Genomic DNA, 22,309 nt, shown 5'->3' on the forward strand with positions numbered 1-22,309 from the left:
ATGTTAACCATTTCTTTCTCTTCACACGCCTTTTTAATGCTAATGCCAGTATAATATGATAGTAGCCTTTTTTATATTGTCACTAATTACAATATTCACAATGCATGTTCATAGTGAATCAAATTTATCACCGAACTGGTGCAATCCGTACAAATAGTGCGTGTATCACTTGCTCTTTGCACTTTTCTCGCGATACCGTCATCCTATTACATACGTTGTCAATAAATTAATAAAATGATCGCCTCGTAAACATGATGACAACTGAGAGTAACTGAGGGTATCTGATATAAACATAGATGGGAGAATTAAAACGGAATGATCAATTACTCGGAACACACGCTCTTGATTACAGCGAAATTAAACCACGACCGTTATCATTCGGGTTCAAAATCCACAATTATAGCGAAAATGTTTTCGTTTAAAATTTATGCGGGAAATCGGGATTTCCCCGGATTGTAATTATTTCTGAATACCGCTTCGTTATCGTGCACCGACCAATGATATTTTGTAACTGCGAACATTTTTGTTGAACACAGTGGAATTTATGAGCCACTAGCACTGTCCGTTGATTTTGCTTGTTTTTACTAGATAGTAGTTTTTATTCCAGTTAAAAGTAGAGTGCATCGGATAAGACATGTTAGGTGCAAAGTTTTCTCAAGTGCTGTGTTTTCGATTTCGATTCGAATTTTGTAAATTTAGTACCTTACTATAAACCTATTGTTTTAGGGAAATTGTCTTTGTATGTGCATAAAAATCTATAATCATATCCCAAAAATAATAATAAAAGATAATAACTCTCTTCTTTTGGATGTGATTTGGTATCGTCAAATTGTAATTTCTCATCTTCATTGAAAATATACCTTAGTTAAAATTGCTTATTTTCAATAGACGAATACTTTCAATTATAATATAATATAATAATAAATAATACTGCTACTAACAATAATAATATAATTGTTTAAAATTTTAATTAAATTTATATTAATATGTTTAGATTAAATTTATATTAAATGATTTAGTAATGTATAATGTATTTTGTATAATTTGTTTGTACGTCATAAAAATGGCACTTTATAATATTTATGTAACATCGATCTAACATGTTTATGCCAATATTAACTTACACTTTGACGTCAAGTTTCTCAGCATCGGATATGTGGCGTTTTCAAGCAACTTCCTCGCACGCTGTTTTCTGAAATTCCGTTGACAATCTTATGATTCCATGAGACAGATCATGAGAGACGTGAGAGTTGAACAAGACATATCAAGATTTATGAGCGTGACGTCACGAACGTTTGGCTCAGTGGAAGAGCGCTCGCACTAAACGGGAGAGTTCGCGGGTTAAAGTACCACATTGTTCATAAATTTTGTTTTCAAATTTAATTTGTGTATGTAGGCATATCTATATTTTGTAATGAAATGAAATGGTCTGTGTTTGAAGCTTAATCACGCCTAAAGCACTGATCGAGATGAAACTAGCACCATCCGATGCGAAATTTATCCTACATAGTTTATGGCTACTTATTTTTTGAATCCCAACGTTCCTTCCTTTTAAAATTCACCCAGCGAAGCGGGCGGGAACGGCTAGTATATTATAAATGACTATTTTGTTTCTGAATCGATAAATATTTATCTCCTAGGAATTGGCTGCTTCGACACCGACCCAGAGGAACTGGCGCGGCATCCTGATAGCGCTGTTGGTGATAGCCGCGGTGCTGGGGCTGATCGTGTTCAGTATAGCGCTGCTGACGCCGGCGGGAGACGACGGCCGAGGCCGGGGGCAAAGGCCTACGCTCAGTGACGTGCTAGACGACCATTACAAGCCCTTCAACGGGACCTGGCTCTCTGGTATGTTGTTTTTATACTTATAACTTTAATATACAATATGTAAATAATAATATAATATTGACACACTCTAACACAAATTATCTTGCCCCAAACTAGGCATAGGCTGTGCTATGGGTACAAGACAACGATATCTCTGTACGCAGGGTTACTAACCACCGGGCTTTAGGGGTCGTCTAATTAATAATAGATAATTAAACTATGGGCAATGTAGAGGCCATGCTCGGAATATCCCTGCGAGATCGAACCAGAAATGAAGAGATCCGTAAGAGAACTAAAGTCACTGACATAGAACAGACCAGATGGTTGCGAAACTGAAGTGGCAGTCGGCACATAGCTCGATGGACAGATGGCTGTTGGGGCAGTAAAGTCCTTGAATGGCGACCACGTACCAGAAGACGTCGTGTGGGTAAGCCCGCCGCAAGATGGAGCGCCGACCTGGTCAAGATCGCCGGAATAGGTTGGATGAGGACACCGCTGGACCGATCGTCATGGCGATCTTTGGGAGACTCTATTGCCCAGCAGTGGACATCTTCTGGCTGAAATGGAAATGGAACTGGAAATTAAACTATCCTAATTCCTGTCTAGAAGCATCGGGAGGAGGCTACTTTTGAAAGTACCGCAGCAGTGCCTTTTTTCGCAAACATTAAACATTTCTTACTACATCTGACCGTTGATCTTTTTGTACACATGTTTCATTACAACATACCATTGCTAAATTGTGCATTCGCCCTAAATAAACAACTTAGGGTGAGTTCAAATTGTAATCGCAAATAGTTCAGCTATACATTAAGCTAACTTAGAAAAATTTCCCCGATGTGGACCGACCACAACATTGATAGTTATGTTCAAATTTGCGCAAGAATGTACATGAGGTATGCCTTGTACCAATTTCAGTGAATTCATTTTTTTTAAACTCTTGTAAGAATTACAGTTAACTATTTTATAGATGATGCGCACGAAAATAGATTTTCCTACTACACAACACTAATATTATATTACATGGTAGGTACTTATTGATATACAATAAAGTTTGAAAAAGAAAAAATTTCAGTTCTTGGCATCTATGACTTTATTATTTGACTTTGATTTCAAGAACTATATCGAATCTCAACAGAAAACTTTCCTAAGTTTGATTTTAACCTCGGTCGCCGATTATACTTTGAACAACAAAACAGCAAACCTCGATATTTTTCCGAAGCTATAATGGTTTAATGATGTTCGTGATATTATTTTGTGTTATGTTATCTTAATATTTGTAATAATATTGTATTTATAAACATTTAGTGTACTGACAATACGAACGAAATATCACAAGACGCTGAAGGGTTATCCATTCTGTCTGGGAGAACCTGTATATACAAATATTTTTGATATTTTGTAAGAACTTTTGCATGACAATCATGTCATTTTATGTAATTATTTCATTTTATGTAATTATTTGCTGTTATTGTAAATATATAGCTGCCGTGATCACAAGCCATGAGGTGGTCCATCCGATAAAAATCTATCATTCCATAAATCTACTATTATTACCAATTTTGTCACGGGAATTGTTCCGAAGAGCTGTTTCACTTGATTCCTGCTGCCGACTTCCACCATCACATAACTCGCCACAAATTAGGATATCATCCCCACCATCTGAATGTGTGGCGGTCCTCCACAGTCTTCAAGGAGCTTTCTTCCACGTACTACAATGATGTGGAATAAGCTTCCTTAGGCGTTGTTTCCGGGACGATACGACATGTGTACCTTCAAAAGACGTTGGTAACGCTCCTGTAATTCCTCTGGTGTTTCAAGAGAATGTGCGCGGCGGTGATCACTTAACACCAGGTGACCGTACGCTCGTTTGTCCTCCTTTTTCCATAAAAAAATCTGGTTCCGTTTTAGGTGGACAAGCACGTAGTCGTCATCTAACCATGAGATTTTTTTTATGGAAAATGAGGACAAACAAGCGTACGGATCACCTGGTGTTAAGTGATCACCGCCACCCACATTTGTATTACCACAGGAATCACAGGAGCGTTGCCGGCCTTTTAGAAGAGTTTCTGCAGCTTTTCTGAAAAGTCCTCATATCGTATCCTCCTGAAAACACTGTCGAAATAACAAAATCGTACTATACTGGAATCCAAGAACTCCAGATCGTGGAGATGATATCCAAGTTTGTAGCGTATCGTGCGAAAGTGTGATTCAGCAGCAGGAATCAGGTTAAACAGCTCTTCAAAACATTCAACATGATAAATGCGGTAGAAGACACACAATAAGGGACGTCTCTAAGTAACACCAAGCAGTTCTGATTTGCGGTCAAATTGTTTGAGCTTATACAGAGGTGTACCAGACCAGAGATGAGATACTGCTGATCTTTATGACGCCACTTTCAGTACCTAATAATTAATTGTTGTCCTGTACTTTCCCCGGGGCGTAAAAAGAATAGGGGAGTCCCAGGCCCATGGGTGTCGTAAGAGGCGACTAAGGACTTTTTAGAAGTGGGAGAGTCACGCTGCTGTCTTATGACGTCAGCATAATCGGGCCAGACTCGTCCGGGTTAATTACCACACCACACACCGGAGGCCATCCCTTTATTATTTTATATCCTTTTGAGACGTCGCTTCATTGTGTGTCTTCTACCGCATTTATCACGGTGAGTGTTCCGAAGAGCTGTTTAACCTGATTCCCGCCGCCGAATTCCACCTTCGCACGGCTCGCCACAAGTTAAGATATCATCCCCACCATCTGGATGTGTGGCGGTCCTCCACAGTGCGGTTTTCAAGGAGCTTTCTTCCGCGTACTACAACGCTGTGGAATGAGCGTCCTTGTGCGGTGTTTCCGGGACGATACGTCATGGGTACCTTCAAAAAAAGCGCGTACACCTTCCTTAAAGGACGGCAACGCTCTTGTGATTCCTCGGGTGTTGCAAGAGAATGTGGGCGGCGGTGATCACTTAACACCAGGTGACCCGTACGGTCGTTTGTCCCCCTATTCCATAAAAAAAAAGAAAAAAAAAATTGTCTTTTGAAATTTTAAGCATGATTATTATTTAGATTAATATCATCCATATCACTAAAATCATTAGCAAATAACATTTAGATATATTTTAACCAGTGGAAGGCTCCTTTACACAGGATCCCGGCTAGATTACGATTGGTTACCACAACGGCGCCTATTCTGCCGTGAAGCAGTAATGTGTAAACATTACTGTGCTTCGGTCGGAAGTGCGCCGTAGCTAGTAAAATTACTGGGCAAACGAGACTTAACATCTTATTTCAGAATTTTTCATTTTTCAAGAATCCTGAGCAGCACTGCTTTGTAATAAGGCAGGGCGTATAAATTACCATTAACTGAACGTCCTGCTCATGTCGTCCCTTATTGTCATAAAAAAAAACTTAACGAAACCTTGGTAGTGTACATCGACCTTAAGCTAAACCTATCAGAATAACATTAAAGAACAATTGAAATATAACGCTGAAATGCTATATTTACGTTAGATTAAATCTTATCGTTTGGATTGAACTCGACGGAGTCATTACTCTTTTTATGAAAGTGTAATGACCGAATGAAATAAGCCATTTGTAAAACGTGTAACGCCCACCTACCTTGTTTCTGATAGAACACGGCTAAGCCTGCAATAAGATTACTCTTCAAACATGATCCTTCAAAATTTATGTATCTTTTTTATGAAAATAAGGGACGAGACGAGCCGGACGTTTACCTGATGGGAATTGATACGCCCTGCCCCTTACAATGCAGTGCCGCTCAGAATTCTCGTAAGACCCAAAAATTCTGAGCAGCACTATAACTGCGCTCGTCCCCTTAAGACATAAATTGTTAAGTCTCATTTGCCCAGTAATTTCACTAGGTACGGCGCCCTTCAGACCGAAACACAGTAATTCTTACACATTACTGCTCCACTGCAGAAAAAGGCGCCGTTGTCTTATCCATAATCTAGCCGGCATCCTGTGCAATGGAGCTTCCCACTGGTGCATTATTCTTTTTCATTTCTCATTACACGGTCTGTAAACAGATCTTGTTTATACTTACTTTAAAATGTTACACGAGGCAATACTACGTAGTAATAATAGTATGTAAGTAGTGCAATTATATATCTTAACTAGTGGACCCGACAGACGTTGTCCTGTACGCACGTCATAAATTTGAAAAATCGGTCCAGCCGCTAGGTGGCGATCACTAACATACACATGAGCAGGAGAATTATATTATATGGACGAAATTGAGAATCTAAATTCTAAACCAATCAAATCAGTCCAGCCTTTAATATAAAATAAAGCCGGTAGTTCAACTGTGAATCTAATCCATTCTCGAATCCACCTGAAAACACACAGAAAGTTTCATTAAGATCGGTCCAGCCGTTTAGGAGGAGTTCAGTTACAACGCACAAAATAAATATATATATTAAGACTAGTTGACCCGACAGACGTTGTTCTGTATATCTATACTAATATTATAAAGAGAAAAGATTTGAATGTTTGTTTGCTTGCATTGAATAGGCTCCGCAACTACTGAACCCATTTGAATAATTATTTCACTGTTGGGAAGCTACATTATCCCCGAGTGTTATAGGCTATATAACATTTTAAAAAAAAATAGGGATCCCTACTAAAAGTCCAGTAATGTAACCCATGGTGTAAAAATACGTACGCGAACGTCGTCGCGGGGTATCAGCTAGTAATAAATAAAATAATGATTTTTATGAATTTGTCAATAATATATCATAACATCAAAAATTACTTCGTAAAATATGCACCCTGCTGTCGTAATGAAATTGTTTCACAGCAGAACTGTCAAACCGTGCGTCAATAAATTCTCTCATAGAAATTATTATGTATGGGCACATCAAAGGAAAAACAAATTTGTTGTTTTTATTTAATTTAGCAGCATTTTCCTATTTATTCACCTTTTAAACCTTCTCTGGACTTCCACAAATAATTCAAGACCCAAATTAGCCAAATCGGTCCAGCCTTTCTCGAGTTTTAGCGAGACTAACGAACAGCAATTCATTTATATATATATAGATATGGATGGAATTGAGAATCATCAAAATCGGTCCAGCCGAATATTTTCATTGTAATGATTGATATGATCACAAATTGAAAAACAATAAGTGGCGCTAACGTAAATTAATTTTGGATGATTTATCACATGCTATCTCTTTTAATTGTATTGCGATGAAAGAAATTACCACGCAGATATGTTATGTTTTTGTAGAGTTTCTCAGAGTTTTGGTCTCTGACTAATATTTGTGAAAATATTGATTTTCGGAGTTTTTTTTTATTTGCCTTTTGCTTGCTTACTATGTATATGTTTAAATCTAGCTACAAAATTTTTTTTCAAAACTAGATTGAGTACTCGTATCTGTTATTATTTAAAGTTTCGTACCCTGGTTTGTCTTCTTTAATCCATACCTACATGTTTACGAGTGGTGGTAGTGCATCATTTACGGCTGTTCCCAATATTCAGTCTATCTCCGGTTGTGGCCTACTTGAGATAAAAATCGCAACTATCGTTGACTTTTCTGTCCCAATAAACTTATCGACACTAACTTATCCGTACACGCTGTCTGTCAATGGGAGGACGTTTAGCTTACCAGCATTAGAAGTTTGTATGGAGATTGCAATTCACGCGTCCCAATATAAGGTGATAAGAATGACTTATCGGGTATATTGGGACAACTTCAGATTAGTGACAGCTAATTACTGAGAGTAGAAGTTAGTAATTTATCTCTAACTGTAGATAGTATATTGGGAACGGCCGTTAATATAGCTTTATTGAAGTTATACTTCTTTAGGCGCGATGGAGTGAATTGAGTGAATTTTTACGATGCGCGCGCACACCGACACCTGAATTATACATCGTGAAGTTAGTTCTAGGTGGCATTAAAATCGATAACTATGTTCAAGTTGTATATTCTAGTATTTTTATATCTAGAACACGTGTTTCGTAACAGTACAATTAAACAGTGTGAATAAATAAATATTATTTTGGTGTTTTTATTAAATCAATTTCATACACGACGGTGATAGTATTTACTAATAATTTATTAGTATATCTATATAAATTGAATATTAGTGATAAAACTGATTTGAATAAACTGTTTTGAGTGCATTTATAGATTTGAGGTTAATTGTCGGTATGTAAAATTTATTTACATCGTTAATTAAAAAAATATTACATTATTATCTAAAAATATTTTTCTTTTTGGTTTATTTCTGGTATATTAACAAATTTTATGTATAAATAAAAAATATTAATTTATTTTCTATACTTGTTTATATTAACCTTAAATGCTGAGTGTTTAAACTATCTTTGAACTTACAGCTAATTACTGAGAGTAGAAGTTAGTAATTTATCTCTAACTGTAGATAGTATATTGGGAACGGCTGTTAATATAGCTTAATCTTTCTTGATTGAACTTTCTTGCTTAAATTTTCATTCCACGTCAACCACAGACAAAGCTTGAAATAATCCCGCGGACCTCTATCTCTTTCCATTAACGTTGTACGTGAAAGAACATATTTTCTTGCAAATAGGGCTACTATAATGAGCTTAAACTCATAAATTCTCATAAAATTACACAGTTTCTCTGGCTCACAACCTTGTAAGTTCGACTCCCCTTGTGACTGTCTTGAATCAAGTTTTGTTTATGTTATACATATAGTCAAATCAAATCAAATCAAAATCACTTTATTCATGTAGATATTGATAATTATGAAATTCAAAACAAAATTCCTATTGAATTTACCGCTACTTCGTAAAGCGATGAGGTAATGAGAAGAAGTAGCAAGAAACTTATTGTCACATTTTTTAACTATCATTTACATTTTCATCGTTTTACAAATAATTTCAATAATACATATTATGTAAGGTGATGCAACAAAATAGTAAAGGCTTAGTATTGATTTGCCTGCAGTTTATCAGTTGAAGGCTATTCATAGAAATCTAACCAATAAGTTTATAGAAATGTTATAAACGGCATAAAAGGCATTTATTTTCTCAAAATTGATTCATTTAGAATTCTTTTTGATGTCATTTCTAATAACTACTAGATACTACTACCGCTTCGGAAAAAAATGGCGCTCTGAGAGAGAAGAAGCGGCGCAAGAAACTCTCCCAGCATTCTTTTTTTTGCGCTCTTTTCAATAAAAATATACAATATTGTACAGTCATTTCTATCGCTATAAAGAAATCATAATCTAGTCCCAGGCTGTCCGATCATTTAGATATTGAGCAGTGGAGTTATAGGATTTATGACAGAGCCATTTTTTTTATAAAACATTTAAATTTATTTATAGATAATGCCTGAACAGTGGCTGGGACTTTATTATAGAAGTTTATACATTTACCCTTAAAGCTATTATGTAGTAATAAAATGTTAATTCCTCGCAGGACTACAGCCGCCTATGTTACCGTACATTGCTGTATACGTTTGCAATCCTCCGGATACTTGAGGGACTTGTGGAGCAATCAGTGGACAAAATTACAGCAACAAAATTAATATTGAAATCGATATAAGTTCGTATTTTGGAAGAGTTTCTGCAGTTATTTATAGGGAAAGATACTACAGTAACGTGTTCTTTCACGTTTGCCGTTCCGACGAATACTAAATCACTACTTATTCGCTTATGGTTAATATAAATTAATTGTTTAAAGCGGCTGTATCGCTTGTAGTAGGGTCTTATTTAGAATCTATGCTGTAACTACAAATTCTGATCACATTTTTTAATTATTATACAGATAGCAGACCCGACAGACGCTGTTCGTGTTTGTGTAAACATCTTTTACATTACCGTTTTATAATTAAATATTTTTATAGTTATTTATGCAACTGTTGTGTAATAAGGGGTATTAAAACACGAATGTGGGTTTATCATAATAGTATCACATGAGTGTTTTAATACCTAATTATCAACAGTTGCATACAAGACTTTATCTACACCCAGAACATGAATCCTCTAAAAGATTCTGAAACAGTTAGCTAACTGCTAACATTAAAACAGCCAGTCCTAGTAGTAACCTTATATCATCCATTACTGATTATATACAAATAAACTAAGTATTAATGAAAGAATTATTTATTTTAGTAGTAATTTACATTTTGTATTGTGCAATTATTAAAATTCATATTAATATTATGTTCTTTTGGAAAGTTCAAAAGAGCGTTTAAATATCTGGCAGTGTGCTGTCATAATTTGAATCGTTCATTTTTTGTAAACAAAACAACAATGGCGGGGATTCGAATAATCTATTTTTTTTACGGCGCGCGGCCTTCTGGTAGTGTGGAACGCACGTAAACGAAAATGTTCTTTTTTTGAAATTCATACAGATACCACGCATTGAGCAATAAGAATGTGGCTGTCTGTTGAAACTCTTTGCCTATAAAGGGATCGAAAAAAAAACAAAGGAGTGTTGTAATGAAATTCAGGACAACATTACAACACTCGTTTGGATGATGTAATGGTTATTAAGACATTGGCCGTTTTAATGTTGGCAATAATTAGCTAACTGATTCAGAATCTTTAATAGAGGATTTAAAGCATAGGTGTAGATAAAAGTATTAACATCGAAATAGTATTTTATCCTTAGGTGATAGACGTATGTTATTACGGACTTTTATGTAGAAGTATATTGTAAGATATACGATTACACCATACATTACTTTGTTACATCTAAAAGGGTTTAGACAGCATTTTTGTTGAAATCTTGCAGACTGCTTATTTTTTGCCGACATTTCCAACAAATATCGTTAATGTATAAAAAATATGTATACAAAAACTTAACAAATCAAATATTTAAACCTTCCTCAACAATCATTGGTGGAAACTGCATGAAAATCGGTGCAATAGTTTAAAGAGTATATCGAGAACAGACAGGCACGACGTAGGACTCTGTTTTATAATTTGTAGTGATTATATTTATATGAGGATAATTTTTTTACACCAATCACAGTAAAAAACAACTGGATTAAAAAAGTCGATTAACGAGATAAGAAGAATTTCTGATAATTAATCCAAATATTTACTTGTAGTTCACTTAAGATCGATTCCATCCAATCTCTAATTTAAAATTATTAAGAATCCAGATTCTATGTCATCTGATAATCGATTCTATATCTGCATTGCACTATGTCAATCATAATTTCCAACTAAAAACGCCCATCTGTGACATTCAACCAAAATCCAACCTAAAAATACCAATTAACGATCGCTTGGCTGATCCATCCCTGAATGGTTTGTAAAATGGATCACCAATTACCAAAAGCAGAAAGTGGATTATAAATATCAAGCTTGGATCTCTAGTTAATTAAATTGCGATTGAATTATGAGATAAATAGAAAATGTTTAAAAAAAAGGAATTACTTTTACGTCCTGAATGTCTTTCACGTGATCATAATATATCATCGTCATTATTATATTGAATCAATATTCTAATATTATAGCAAATAGGCATTAAAATGCATTTATTTTTTCAGAATTGATTCCTTCAGAACTATTTTTGATGTCATTTCTAATATACTAGATTCTACCGCTTCGGAAACAAATGGCTCTCTGAGAGAAAAGAGGCAGCGCAAGAAACTCTCCTAATATTCATTTTTTGCGCTCTTTTTGATAAAAAATTATACAATATAGTACTGTCTTTGCTACTGCTATAAAAATATCATAATCTAGTCCCAGGCTGTCCGATCTCTGAGATATTCAGCTGTGGAGTAGTAGAATTTACGGCAGAGCCATTTTTTAATAAAACATTTAAATTTATTTATAGATAATGCCTGAACAGCGGCTGGGCATTATAAAAGTGCATACATTTACTCTTAAAGCTATTATGTAACTTATAAAGCCTACTTGAAGTAGTTACAAGCAATCCCTTATTTCTAGTGTTATAAAAATGAAAATCACTATTATGAGCTAAGAGGTGACGATTTTTGTGAACGTATATTAAGTTTTCATAAATGTTCTGACAATGAATATAATAATAATGGATTTTATTCAGTTTGCGATTTAGATTTACTAAATTAAATGATAGCTTCTATTAATCAAAGACTTTTGTCACTTGACATTGGTATGCTAACGCCCGTTTTTAATAACGTATCTCTAGTTACGGATACATTGCTGTCACCGGTTAGTGACAAGATCTTATCTTTCCATAGTTATAGTCCAATGCTTCATGTCGATAGGTTATTGAAATGTAAGTAAGCGTAAAAGAATAGATTTGTCTACCTCTAGTAAGTTAAACTAAGGCCTTAAACGGCCTTAAGTGATCCTTGCCATAATGTACATTAGATTTGAATATTAACGTAAAAAAACATCAAATTCAAAATAAATCTTTAGCGAAATAAATTATTTTGAATTTATTAAACATAATTATTTGATATTATAATTGCGGTTTTATTGTCGGCAACCCAATTAGAACCAGTTCGGCGCTAAGTATGTCCCCGTCTTTATCCCCTCCCAGACTTTATAACTACAATGGAAACAAATTCGCAATTCACAAAAGAATATCATCCAGCAATTCTCAGATTCCAAAACAAAAATTCCGACTCGGAATAAATTTTCCAATAAAGGGAACAAACTCTTGAAATCCGAGAAACACTGGAAGTGAGCGGGATTGTGGTTGTAAACTATAATATACTTTATGTCGACACTATACGATTGAATTTCCTGTGAAAATACCATTGAGGGTGAAGTGGATGCAATAATGCAGCTTGTTAGATGATAATAGAGCTTAAAATGTGCTAGCATAAGCAAAGATGTGGTTTCTAAAGGGTTCGTTCCTCAGGGATTCTTGTAACAGCTGGAATATTCGTGTGAGAATTCAGCAAGCCTTGAGAACAGGAATTTTGGCACATAATGCAATATACAGATATGGACTGAATATTCCACAAATGAAATCCGACAACCAAGTCTGAATGAATGTACTAATGTATATCTGTGAGGTAAATTATCTGTTCTACAATTTACAAACCAAAATGCAAAATAGAAATTCTATAACTAAGATATACTTTGCAGACGGACGAGAAAAAAAATAAGGACTCCGCCCCGTGATATTAGCAAGTGAAGCACCGTTATGCTAGTGTGTGTGCGGTTACGGGGGATACTAGTTACACAATATTTTTTCCCTCAAATAATATATGGCCACAAATACTTATATAGTATCGTTTTTACACTTTTTCACATCACATGACGGCATTTTTAAAATATTTTATTGAGACGCAAACTGACCTGTTACAGGCGATGACAATTCTCATAATGGCCGCCTATCGGCCTGTAGTAGTGTAAGTGTGTGCGTGGGGCTATGTATTTACACGTTAATCGTCTTGTTTTGGTGCTACACCGTTATGTAAGGTGACAAGGAGTCATCCGAGTGGAGTACATCCGCACTCGCCCAGAACTGAACAGATATTTCATGTTTATTTTGAACTCTTATAGAATTCCGTAGCCAAATGGCTGTCTGTCCGTGTATGTCATAGCCACTTTTTTCCGAAACTGTAAGAACTTTACTGTTGAAACTTGGTAAGTAGCTGTATTCTGTGAATCGCATTAACATTTTCACATAATAATAGAAAATAAAAGCAATAAATTTTGGGGTTTCCCATACTTAGAACGAGATAGATATAGATGTTTCAGAATATAGATGTTTCAGATAGAGACTTAGATGTTTCAAAATCCCAAGTTTACTTACGGGTAAGTACCCGAAAATACCCCATGCATGTAGGGGTATTTTCGGATAGGTCTTCAAAAATGATACTGAGGCTTTTAATATCATTTTTTTCTAAACTGAATAGTTTGCGCGCGAGACACTGCAAAAGTGGTAAAATGTGTGTCCCCCCCCCCTGTAACTTCTAAAATATGAGTATGTTAAAACTAAAAAAAAATATGATGTACATTACCATCCAAACATTCATCAAAAATTGGTTTGAACGAGATCTATTAAGTAGTTTTTTTTTTAAACGTATAAATGATGAGAGCTCATTTGCACTGAATAATTTTGAGTAAAGATTTTTTGACATTTCCATTTTAATAATTTAATATAATTTTCCTTTCTATTTAACTTTAATATTATGTTATTTGCAACTACGGAACCCTTTCTGGGCAAGTTCGACTCGCACTTGGACGCTTTAGGGATCAAGAGATGCGTCGCCGGCCTTTAATGATGAATTTTCTTTTCGATAATGGGTCAGTTTACAAGCATGACGCATAGACCAGCCTTCGCTCTCCTCGACCATATTTTAGGGAATGATCATAATGACGTTATAGAGTTCGATGTTGTATTTTTTTTCTTTTTTTAGAATGTGTTTAGTTAGAGATTTTTATAGGACTACTAGCTGACCCAGCAAACGTCGTATTGCCATATAACATATTAAAAAGTCTATTATATTTATCTAATTCTAGTTACAATTATTTTTGGAATCGGTGTCCTTCCGCCGCGCCCGCTCTCGAATCTCGCCTCCTCACGACTCAAGCACGTCTCACCTATAACTATGTTTGTAGTTACAAACCTATCTTGGATGCCACTGACTCCAAAAACTACAATAATCGTAACTAGAAATAAATTAATAAATTAGATTGTATAAAAATATGCAATTATTTTTATACTTTTTAGTTCATATTATATATATTGTTTTGGAATAGTGTTTTTGAAGTCGGTTGTGATTTTGTGAAAAATTTTTTTTTTGCCAGAGGAAAACTAAGACTATACACAACACTGTTCTTGTTAACCAACTCCAAAAAAGGAGGAGGTTCTCAATTCGTCGGTATTTTTTTATGTTTGTTACCTCAAAACTTTCGACTGGGTGGACCGATTTTGGTAATTCAAATTTTTTATTTGAAAGCTGGTGCTTCCCAAGTGGTCCTATTGTAATTTGGTTCTCATGGATTCCACTGACATATCGTCAGTGGAATCCATGAGAAAACCATAAAAGTCTTAAATTTTCCTATACATACGTATAGAATACTTATTTTTAGAATTAGTATACACAATACATAGGAGGAATGTTATTCTTCTACTATATTGTGTGTAAGAATATAAATAAATTAATACCCTGAATAGCGGATTAAATCGTCGTTCCTAGACAATGTCTGCCCCACATGAGGACATTTGGAAACAAACATTGTATTTTTGAGTGTTTGCTAGAAAATGTCGTGATTCGGTAGTTTCCCACTAATGCAGCACAATCCTGGTGTTTCTCCGGAAAATACTTGCAAACAACGTCCATCGACCCAATGTGAACGCTAGTATGCAAGCCGTAATCAGTACTGCTATCGTATCGAAACGCTGCTCGATTCAAATCAGTACTTCATAAATTTCTTCTTGTGCGTGGAAAACTATCTAGTTGTTGATCTCTGAGGTTTACTGGCTGCCTCGCTTTGCTCTTGTGATTCAGAAACACAACGTCGTGCCCATACTGACGCGGTGCTTTTTACCTGCAATTTCTTGTTCTTCGTCAGTCCAATTCGCAATGTTTCGAATCCTAGTTGCATTACGTCTATATCGGGAAAGATGGTACAATAAGCTAATAGAAACTCGAAACAAACACACCCACCCAATGACATTCTATACATCTTATGTATTGCACCCACCAGTCAACTTGAATAACATGACGTGCACTGTCAGTTGTATTTTATTACTCATGCAGCGTGAAACTAACAAAAAACTTCATTGAATTCCTTCTATTCTCGAGATGTCATGAAAATGTTAATCCATACAAAATGTATGAGAAAATAATTTTTTTATAATAATATTTTTTTGTGATTTTATCGATATTTTATTACTTATTATCCTATTCCGGACTAAGAGTAACCCAAAAAATCAAACAAAAGAAAAAATGGTCTAGCCGTTCTTGAGTTATAAATGGTGTAACTAACACGACTTTCTTTTATATATATAGATGAAATTATAAATTTAAAATGTTAAGGGCTATGAATCAAAATAATAACATTCCTATCTCTCAAGTTGGATCAAACTGCACAGGTTGTTCAACATTTGATTAAAATCGGTTCAGCGGCTTAGGAGTTCATCGCAGACAAACGTGACACAAAATTTTTGGAGTTTACTCCTTTAGAATCGATTTTCATATAAGGCGCCCGGTATGAGAAAAATATGGACGGTAAAATCTGCTCATCAAAATTTGATAGTAACGTTTTTCTCATTTAAATAAAAACAGACTTTGTCAACTTACAAATAAGGTAACAATTAGCAATGTATTTTCCTGTCGGCCACCTATCGTTACTTTTGAAAATTATTTTATTTTGCATTATGAAGTGTTGTGGCTAGTGAAAGTTAGTTTCCTAATTTCCTAGTTTCCTATTAGATGGCGTTGAACCACAGACAACCCATCTTAGTTCAAATTAATAACAAATTAAACGTCATCTAGTGTCACTTTCATAAACTATTTCGTATTTCCAAATTGAACGCTGAATCTTTCGAGTAATACGACAACATAACTTTTTATTATATTGATATTGGTTGATATTATAAAAGACACTAAACTTAAACTTAAATTACATAGAAATTGGAAGAAAACCCAGCGGCGAGATGACTTCCAGGTCTTTTCGGATATGAGAAGTTCATTAAAACGTCGAGCTGCTGAGGCTTACAAAGCATATCTTATACGCGTAGAAAATCAAATCAAATCTAATCCGCTTGTATTCTGGAAGCACCTAGCAAGTCTTCGCTCCAAAGGAGGTTTTGAGCCAACGGTAAAGTTACAGGGTGACAGTTTTACGGGAGCTGCAGCTGCTGATGCATTTGCCAGGTTCCTTGCAAGTGTGTATTCTACCGATATTCCCCAACTAAATACAGCCCAAGCCAATAATAATGACACTTCTCACAATAGCAACTATGTAAATATACTTAAATGCACATCTCAGGATATTCTATATGGTATTAATAAATTAAAATCTTCCAGTTCAGTAGGACCTGTCAGATTACCATCGTTTCTCTTCAAGGACTTAAAGACATGCGTTGCCTTTATTTCATATATTTAATTTATCTTTGCAAGCAAGTTGCTATCCCCTCCAATGGAAAACAGCGAGTGTAACGCCTATACCGAAGAGTTCTGATAAATCCGATGTTGAAAGTTATCGACCGATAGCAATTCTATCTTCACCAGCTGAAATATTTGAAAATGTTCCCCGCAGGCTAATTTATTTACAGGTAGTTAAACTTCTTAATAATGCTCAGCATGGTTTTAGATGCAGAAGGTCAGTAAATTCAAATTTATTTACATTAACAGAATTTATATCAACACAATTAGATATACGATTACAAGTAGATATGATTTACTTTGATTTTCGTAAGGCCTTCGACAGGGTTAATAATGACATTCTGCTTGCTATACTTTGTGCTATAGGCTTCTGTCCAAAGCTTCATAATCTCTTGTGTGACTATCTCCGTGATCGGCAGCAGTTTATAGACATGGAATTTATGAATCGAACCCGCTCTGGAGTGAATCAAGGCTCAATCCTAGGACCTTTATTGGAGTTTACTCCTCAAGAATCGATTTTCATATAAGGCGCCCGGTGTGAGAAAAAGATTTGTCTGACTGGCTGACCAATAAATTCATCGACGTAGATAGAGCCCATACCTCTGGGGCTACAAACTTTTACACAAACTTTCCCCAAGTGGCACGACGTTCTACAAAGGTATTTTTACACGCTTTTAATTAGCTTCACTTGTATGTATGTTTGTCTGTAACCGACTCATTTGCGCACGATTTTAACCCACTTTAAACGGCCATATTTCGTCCAAACTTCATAGATTTATCGAGGTCCGATGACAATACATAAATTTTTTAAAATTATTAAATTTTTCAACTTGCAAAATAAGATTTTTGTTAATTTATATAATTTTTTCATCTACGTCGCTAATGCAGGAATTAATGTTCATTTTAAATTTCAACCATTATCTCTTCAAACAAAGCGTGTTTTTTTTAGTTTTTTAAACTACCCACTTTTATTAGAAATTTCTTCCATAGTGGGATGTAAGAAAAAAAAGGAAGTAGTAGTGCTTACAATTAATGGACAAAACTACAAAGATTATTTTTTGTCAATTCCTAATAAAAAATGAGCTTGCACCACTCGAATGACCATTTGCTTGCTGTCACGTATTCTTAGTAAAGCAAACTGTATTCACAAAGTGAAAGTCTTAACGGCAACGTAGACTCTAAATAATATAGTGCATTACGAGGCATGTCGCCAGGCTCAATTTCAGCACAAAGGAATGAGAACTCTTTTGTTATGTTTTCGAACATTGCCAACAAAAGGACATCCTCGACGCGACGTAGATTGGAAATTAGGAAATACTCGAGTCATTGTTATCGCAATAAATTTTTCATTGAGAATTTAATATGATCCTGCTTTTGTTGTTTATAACAAACAAACTTGTGAGTCACCTGTTTGTGTTGGATTCGACGAGAGACCTCTTTCGCGAAATTGGACTAACTTGTCGGATTGTTTGTCCAAGGTAGATGTACCGAAAACTTTTTCGACAACAATTTCGAGAGAACCGTTCCCAACTGTTACGGGAGTAGGTGCGACATGGACATTTGATATGATCTTCGTCTAGTCCATATTTATTTTGAGATGATTTTGCGATATCTTCTGCGAATCGAAGGTGAGTGTGTATTCACCGTTGATATTGATGCCCAGTCCGTCACAGTTCAGAAGTTTAAAGACATCTTTCAACGCAGCGCTGAAGAATTTCGAAGAAATTCCCTTGTCTGACTTCCCACTGCAGTCGGATAGGCTTTGAGAACTGATCCTGGAGACAGACTGCCATGGTGGCATTTCCATACAAACACTTCAAGGCTTCGATAAATCGATAATCAATGTTGCACCTCTGGAGCACAGCCCAGGTCTTGATCGAATCATCGGCTGGTTATATTCCTCCGTCTTCTGTATAACCTGCCGCAGCGTATAAACGATATGGTCTATGCTGCTAAAGCCTTTTCAGAATCCGGCTTTTTCAGGAAGCTGGATATTGTTGAACCTGCGCACAAGACAGATAAAATAATAAGTTAAAACCTGCGCGGGAAAACTCCTGGATGCCCATGTAATAACCCTATGACTCAAGTCTTAAAGAAAAAAAAATTTGATTAGTACATAATATACTTGTTACTGGTAAATACCAAATTAATTTTAAAAGTTAAGTTGTTCTCTCTCATGGGAACAAGCTGGAATTATAATTTTTCGGGTAAAAAAAAACTTACTTAGAGAAATACACTGTAATTGAGAATCTCTTCCAAAAATTTAAAAACGTACCAATTTTAAAATTCTCGTTTTGAATTTAACTATCGGAAAATACTATTTGGATATGACAGGCAGCTTGGCGTGAGCCACTCTCGGCTTTTGATATTTTACGGACGATGTACCCCGAAATGTCAATCGAATGCTATCTGTTAGAAAGAGGATTTATTTGGCATCAATCCAAGGTAATGTTGCTATTTTACTAGGACTACAATGCATTAGGTGTATGTGCAGCTCATTAACTTTGTTATTTACCACAGAATAAAAAGCAGTAGTACAGAAGTATAACAGTAAAGTATAAAAGTGAAATAATAGTTATTTATGCAACTGTTGTGTAATAAGGGGTATAAAACACGAATGTGGTTTTATCTCACGAGGCGAAGCCGAGTGTGATAATAGTATCGCATGAGTGTTTTAATACCTAATTATCAATAGTTGCATACAAGACTTTATCTACACCCAGAATTCTTTAAAAGATTCTGAAACTCTTAGCTTACTGCTAACATAAAAACAGCAAGTCCTAGTAGTAACTTAATATCATCCATTACTGATTATATGCAAATAAACTAAGTATTAATGAAAGAATTATTTATTTTAGTAGTAATTTACATTTTGTATAGAGCAATAATTAAAATTCACTTGAATATTATGTTCTTTTAAAGCGTTTAAAATAAATCGCTCATTTTTTGTAAACAAAACAATAAAAATATCGAAGAAAAATGGCGGGGATTCGAATAAACTACTTTTTTTTACGGCGCGTGACGTTCTGGTAGTGTGGAACGCGCGTAAACGGAAAATGTTCTTTTTTTGAAATTCATACAGATACCACGCATCGAGCAATAAGAATGTGGCTGTCTGTTAAAACTCTTTGAGAATGAAGGGATTGAAAAAAAAATAGGAGTGTTGTTATGATATTCAGTACAAGATTACAACACTCGTTTGGATGATGTAATGGTTATTAGAACATTAGGTGTTTTAATGTTGGCAATAAGCTAACTTTTTCAGATTCTTTAATAGAGGATTTAAAGCATTGGTGTAGATAAAAGTGTATTTTCATCTTTCATCTATTTTATCGCACACAGTACATTTGTTATTTAACATAGATAAATGGTTTTAGTGATTAACTAAAACACAATTATAATAATGTCCTGGCTACCCATTTCATCGATTAATATTTGGATCAAGAAGAGCTAAACAAACACAGAAACATAAATGAAATAGCTTGAAGATGTACAATTGAAACATCTGCTTCTAATTAGAAATGTTGGCAATGTGCCGAATTACTCGAAGCGATGTCAAAGTTCGTGACTCCTCGGAAACCGGAATAGAAAACGTCAAGTATTCTGTTTGTCTGCATCGCACGTCTGTCTCCACTGGAAATCTAATCTCATATGTAAGAACATAATCAAGGATTTTTTAAATTTGGATAATTGTGCAGTACCCGGCCACGACACTGACGCATATTGACCAACAGCCTCTTAATCATGCTCCTGCTTACGTTCCGGACACGACCCTGTGTACACCTTTAATTAACGTTTATTTATTAGCTATGGAGGGTAGAGGCAAGAAGAATCGTCGCATATGGGAGAAAAGTTGAAGTGTCCAGCTTATGCTGTAAATAACAGTTCAAAAAGCTTCCACAATGCCGCTAGTGTAGGCACAGGGTATGGTATGAAGTATGGTGAATTGCTACAATTGTAGCAATGACTGCACAATATTATATATTTCATTAAAAAGAATGCTGGGAAAGTTTCTTACGCCGCTTCTTCTTGGCGTTAGTAGTAGTATATTAAAAATTACAACAAAAAGAATTCTAAAGGAATCAATTTTGAGAAAAGAAATGCCTTTTATGCCTTCTGCAAATGATATTGAAGTATGCCGAGTTAAAAAAATATATATTATTGTCGACAAAAGTTAATTATTGAAAATTTCAACAACTTACGTTGTACAAAATAATGTAGTAAATTTAACCTTAAGGAATTATTATAGGCAAACGTACACCTCGAGTGATTAGTATTATTTTATAGATTAGGCTTCTTTTAAAATTTACCCTGATGCTACTGTGGCGAAACCCTAATTTAATGCATTTTGACGGACACTTTTTCATTTACACAGATGATTCTCATACAAAGATGTCTCTACCCTCCATATTATTTGCAAAATTATTTGACTCTGGATTGTAAAAAAAAAAGTAGTTGTAATGATATTTCTTATGACATTATGACCGAAAATTTTAATTGTACTAGATATTTGATGTTCATACAACAACATACAAAAGAGTATTATTCGGCTTCATCGTAAAGGTGTACCTAGAAAAGAGTTAGTTGATTACTGTGACCTAAAAACATCAGAAAACAATCCATTCCACCAATATATCGAATTAAGGTGCTATGTGAGCCACTCGATACCTAGGGCTGGTACTGGCTCCGTGCCAGGCTCGGTCAGTTCTCTATCCGCAGATATTGTGGCTTTGCAAAACCAATATTAGCTTTTAGATTTCTCCAGTTTCATTTTGATGAAATGTGTTGATGTTAACGTCTGCTGTTCAATTATCAATATGTTTTCCTCATAATTTTTTAGTTCAAACTAGTAATAATTGTGAACTGTTGTTTTTACACGCTTTTTATTAGCTTCACTTGTATGTATGTTTGTTTGTTTGTTACCAACTCATTTGAACACGATTTTGACCTACTTTAAGTAGCCAGATTTCGTTCAATCGATGACTGATGACAATACATTGATAAAATTACTACATTTTTCAGTTTGCAGAATATGGCTTTTGTTAATTTATGTAATTTTCATCTATCTATATCGGCAATAAGGCAGGATGCCATATAAAGTATAATTCACGCGATAGTTTTATAAGTAATAAAATATTGCCAATATTATATATTATATATTGCCTGTACATCATTTTGTTCTATTGTCAATAGTTTTTGCAGCGCACGCAAAAATAGGTTTTCGATTTTACACCTTGTGTTACAAAATAGCAATTTTATTACGGATCCCTAATTTTGAAAAAAAAACATAGCCTATAGCCTTTCTCGATAAATGGACTACCCAACACAGAAAGAATCATTCAAATCGGACCAGTAGTACCAGAGATTAGCGCGTTCAAACAAACAAACAAGCAAACACTGCAGCTTTATAATATTATAGTATAGATTAAGTCGTGAGCCTTATATTTTATACACATTGAATCAGTAAAA

General features: G+C 35.0%; 1 protein-coding gene across 1 annotated transcript in view; it reads left to right on the top strand.

The window, feature by feature from the left end:
- LOC126967404 (dipeptidyl aminopeptidase-like protein 6) overlaps positions 1–22,309 on the top strand; it is a 133,642-nt gene that overhangs the window by 77,498 nt on the left and 33,835 nt on the right. Inside the window, exon 3 of the mRNA XM_050811852.1 lies at positions 1,641–1,848. Coding sequence (XP_050667809.1) covers positions 1,641–1,848 — 208 coding nt within the window. The remainder of the gene's footprint in view (positions 1–1,640; positions 1,849–22,309) is intronic.

This window comes from Leptidea sinapis, chromosome 13 (genome assembly GCF_905404315.1).
Source record: "Leptidea sinapis chromosome 13, ilLepSina1.1, whole genome shotgun sequence".
Classification (NCBI taxonomy): Eukaryota; Metazoa; Arthropoda; class Insecta; order Lepidoptera; family Pieridae; genus Leptidea; species Leptidea sinapis.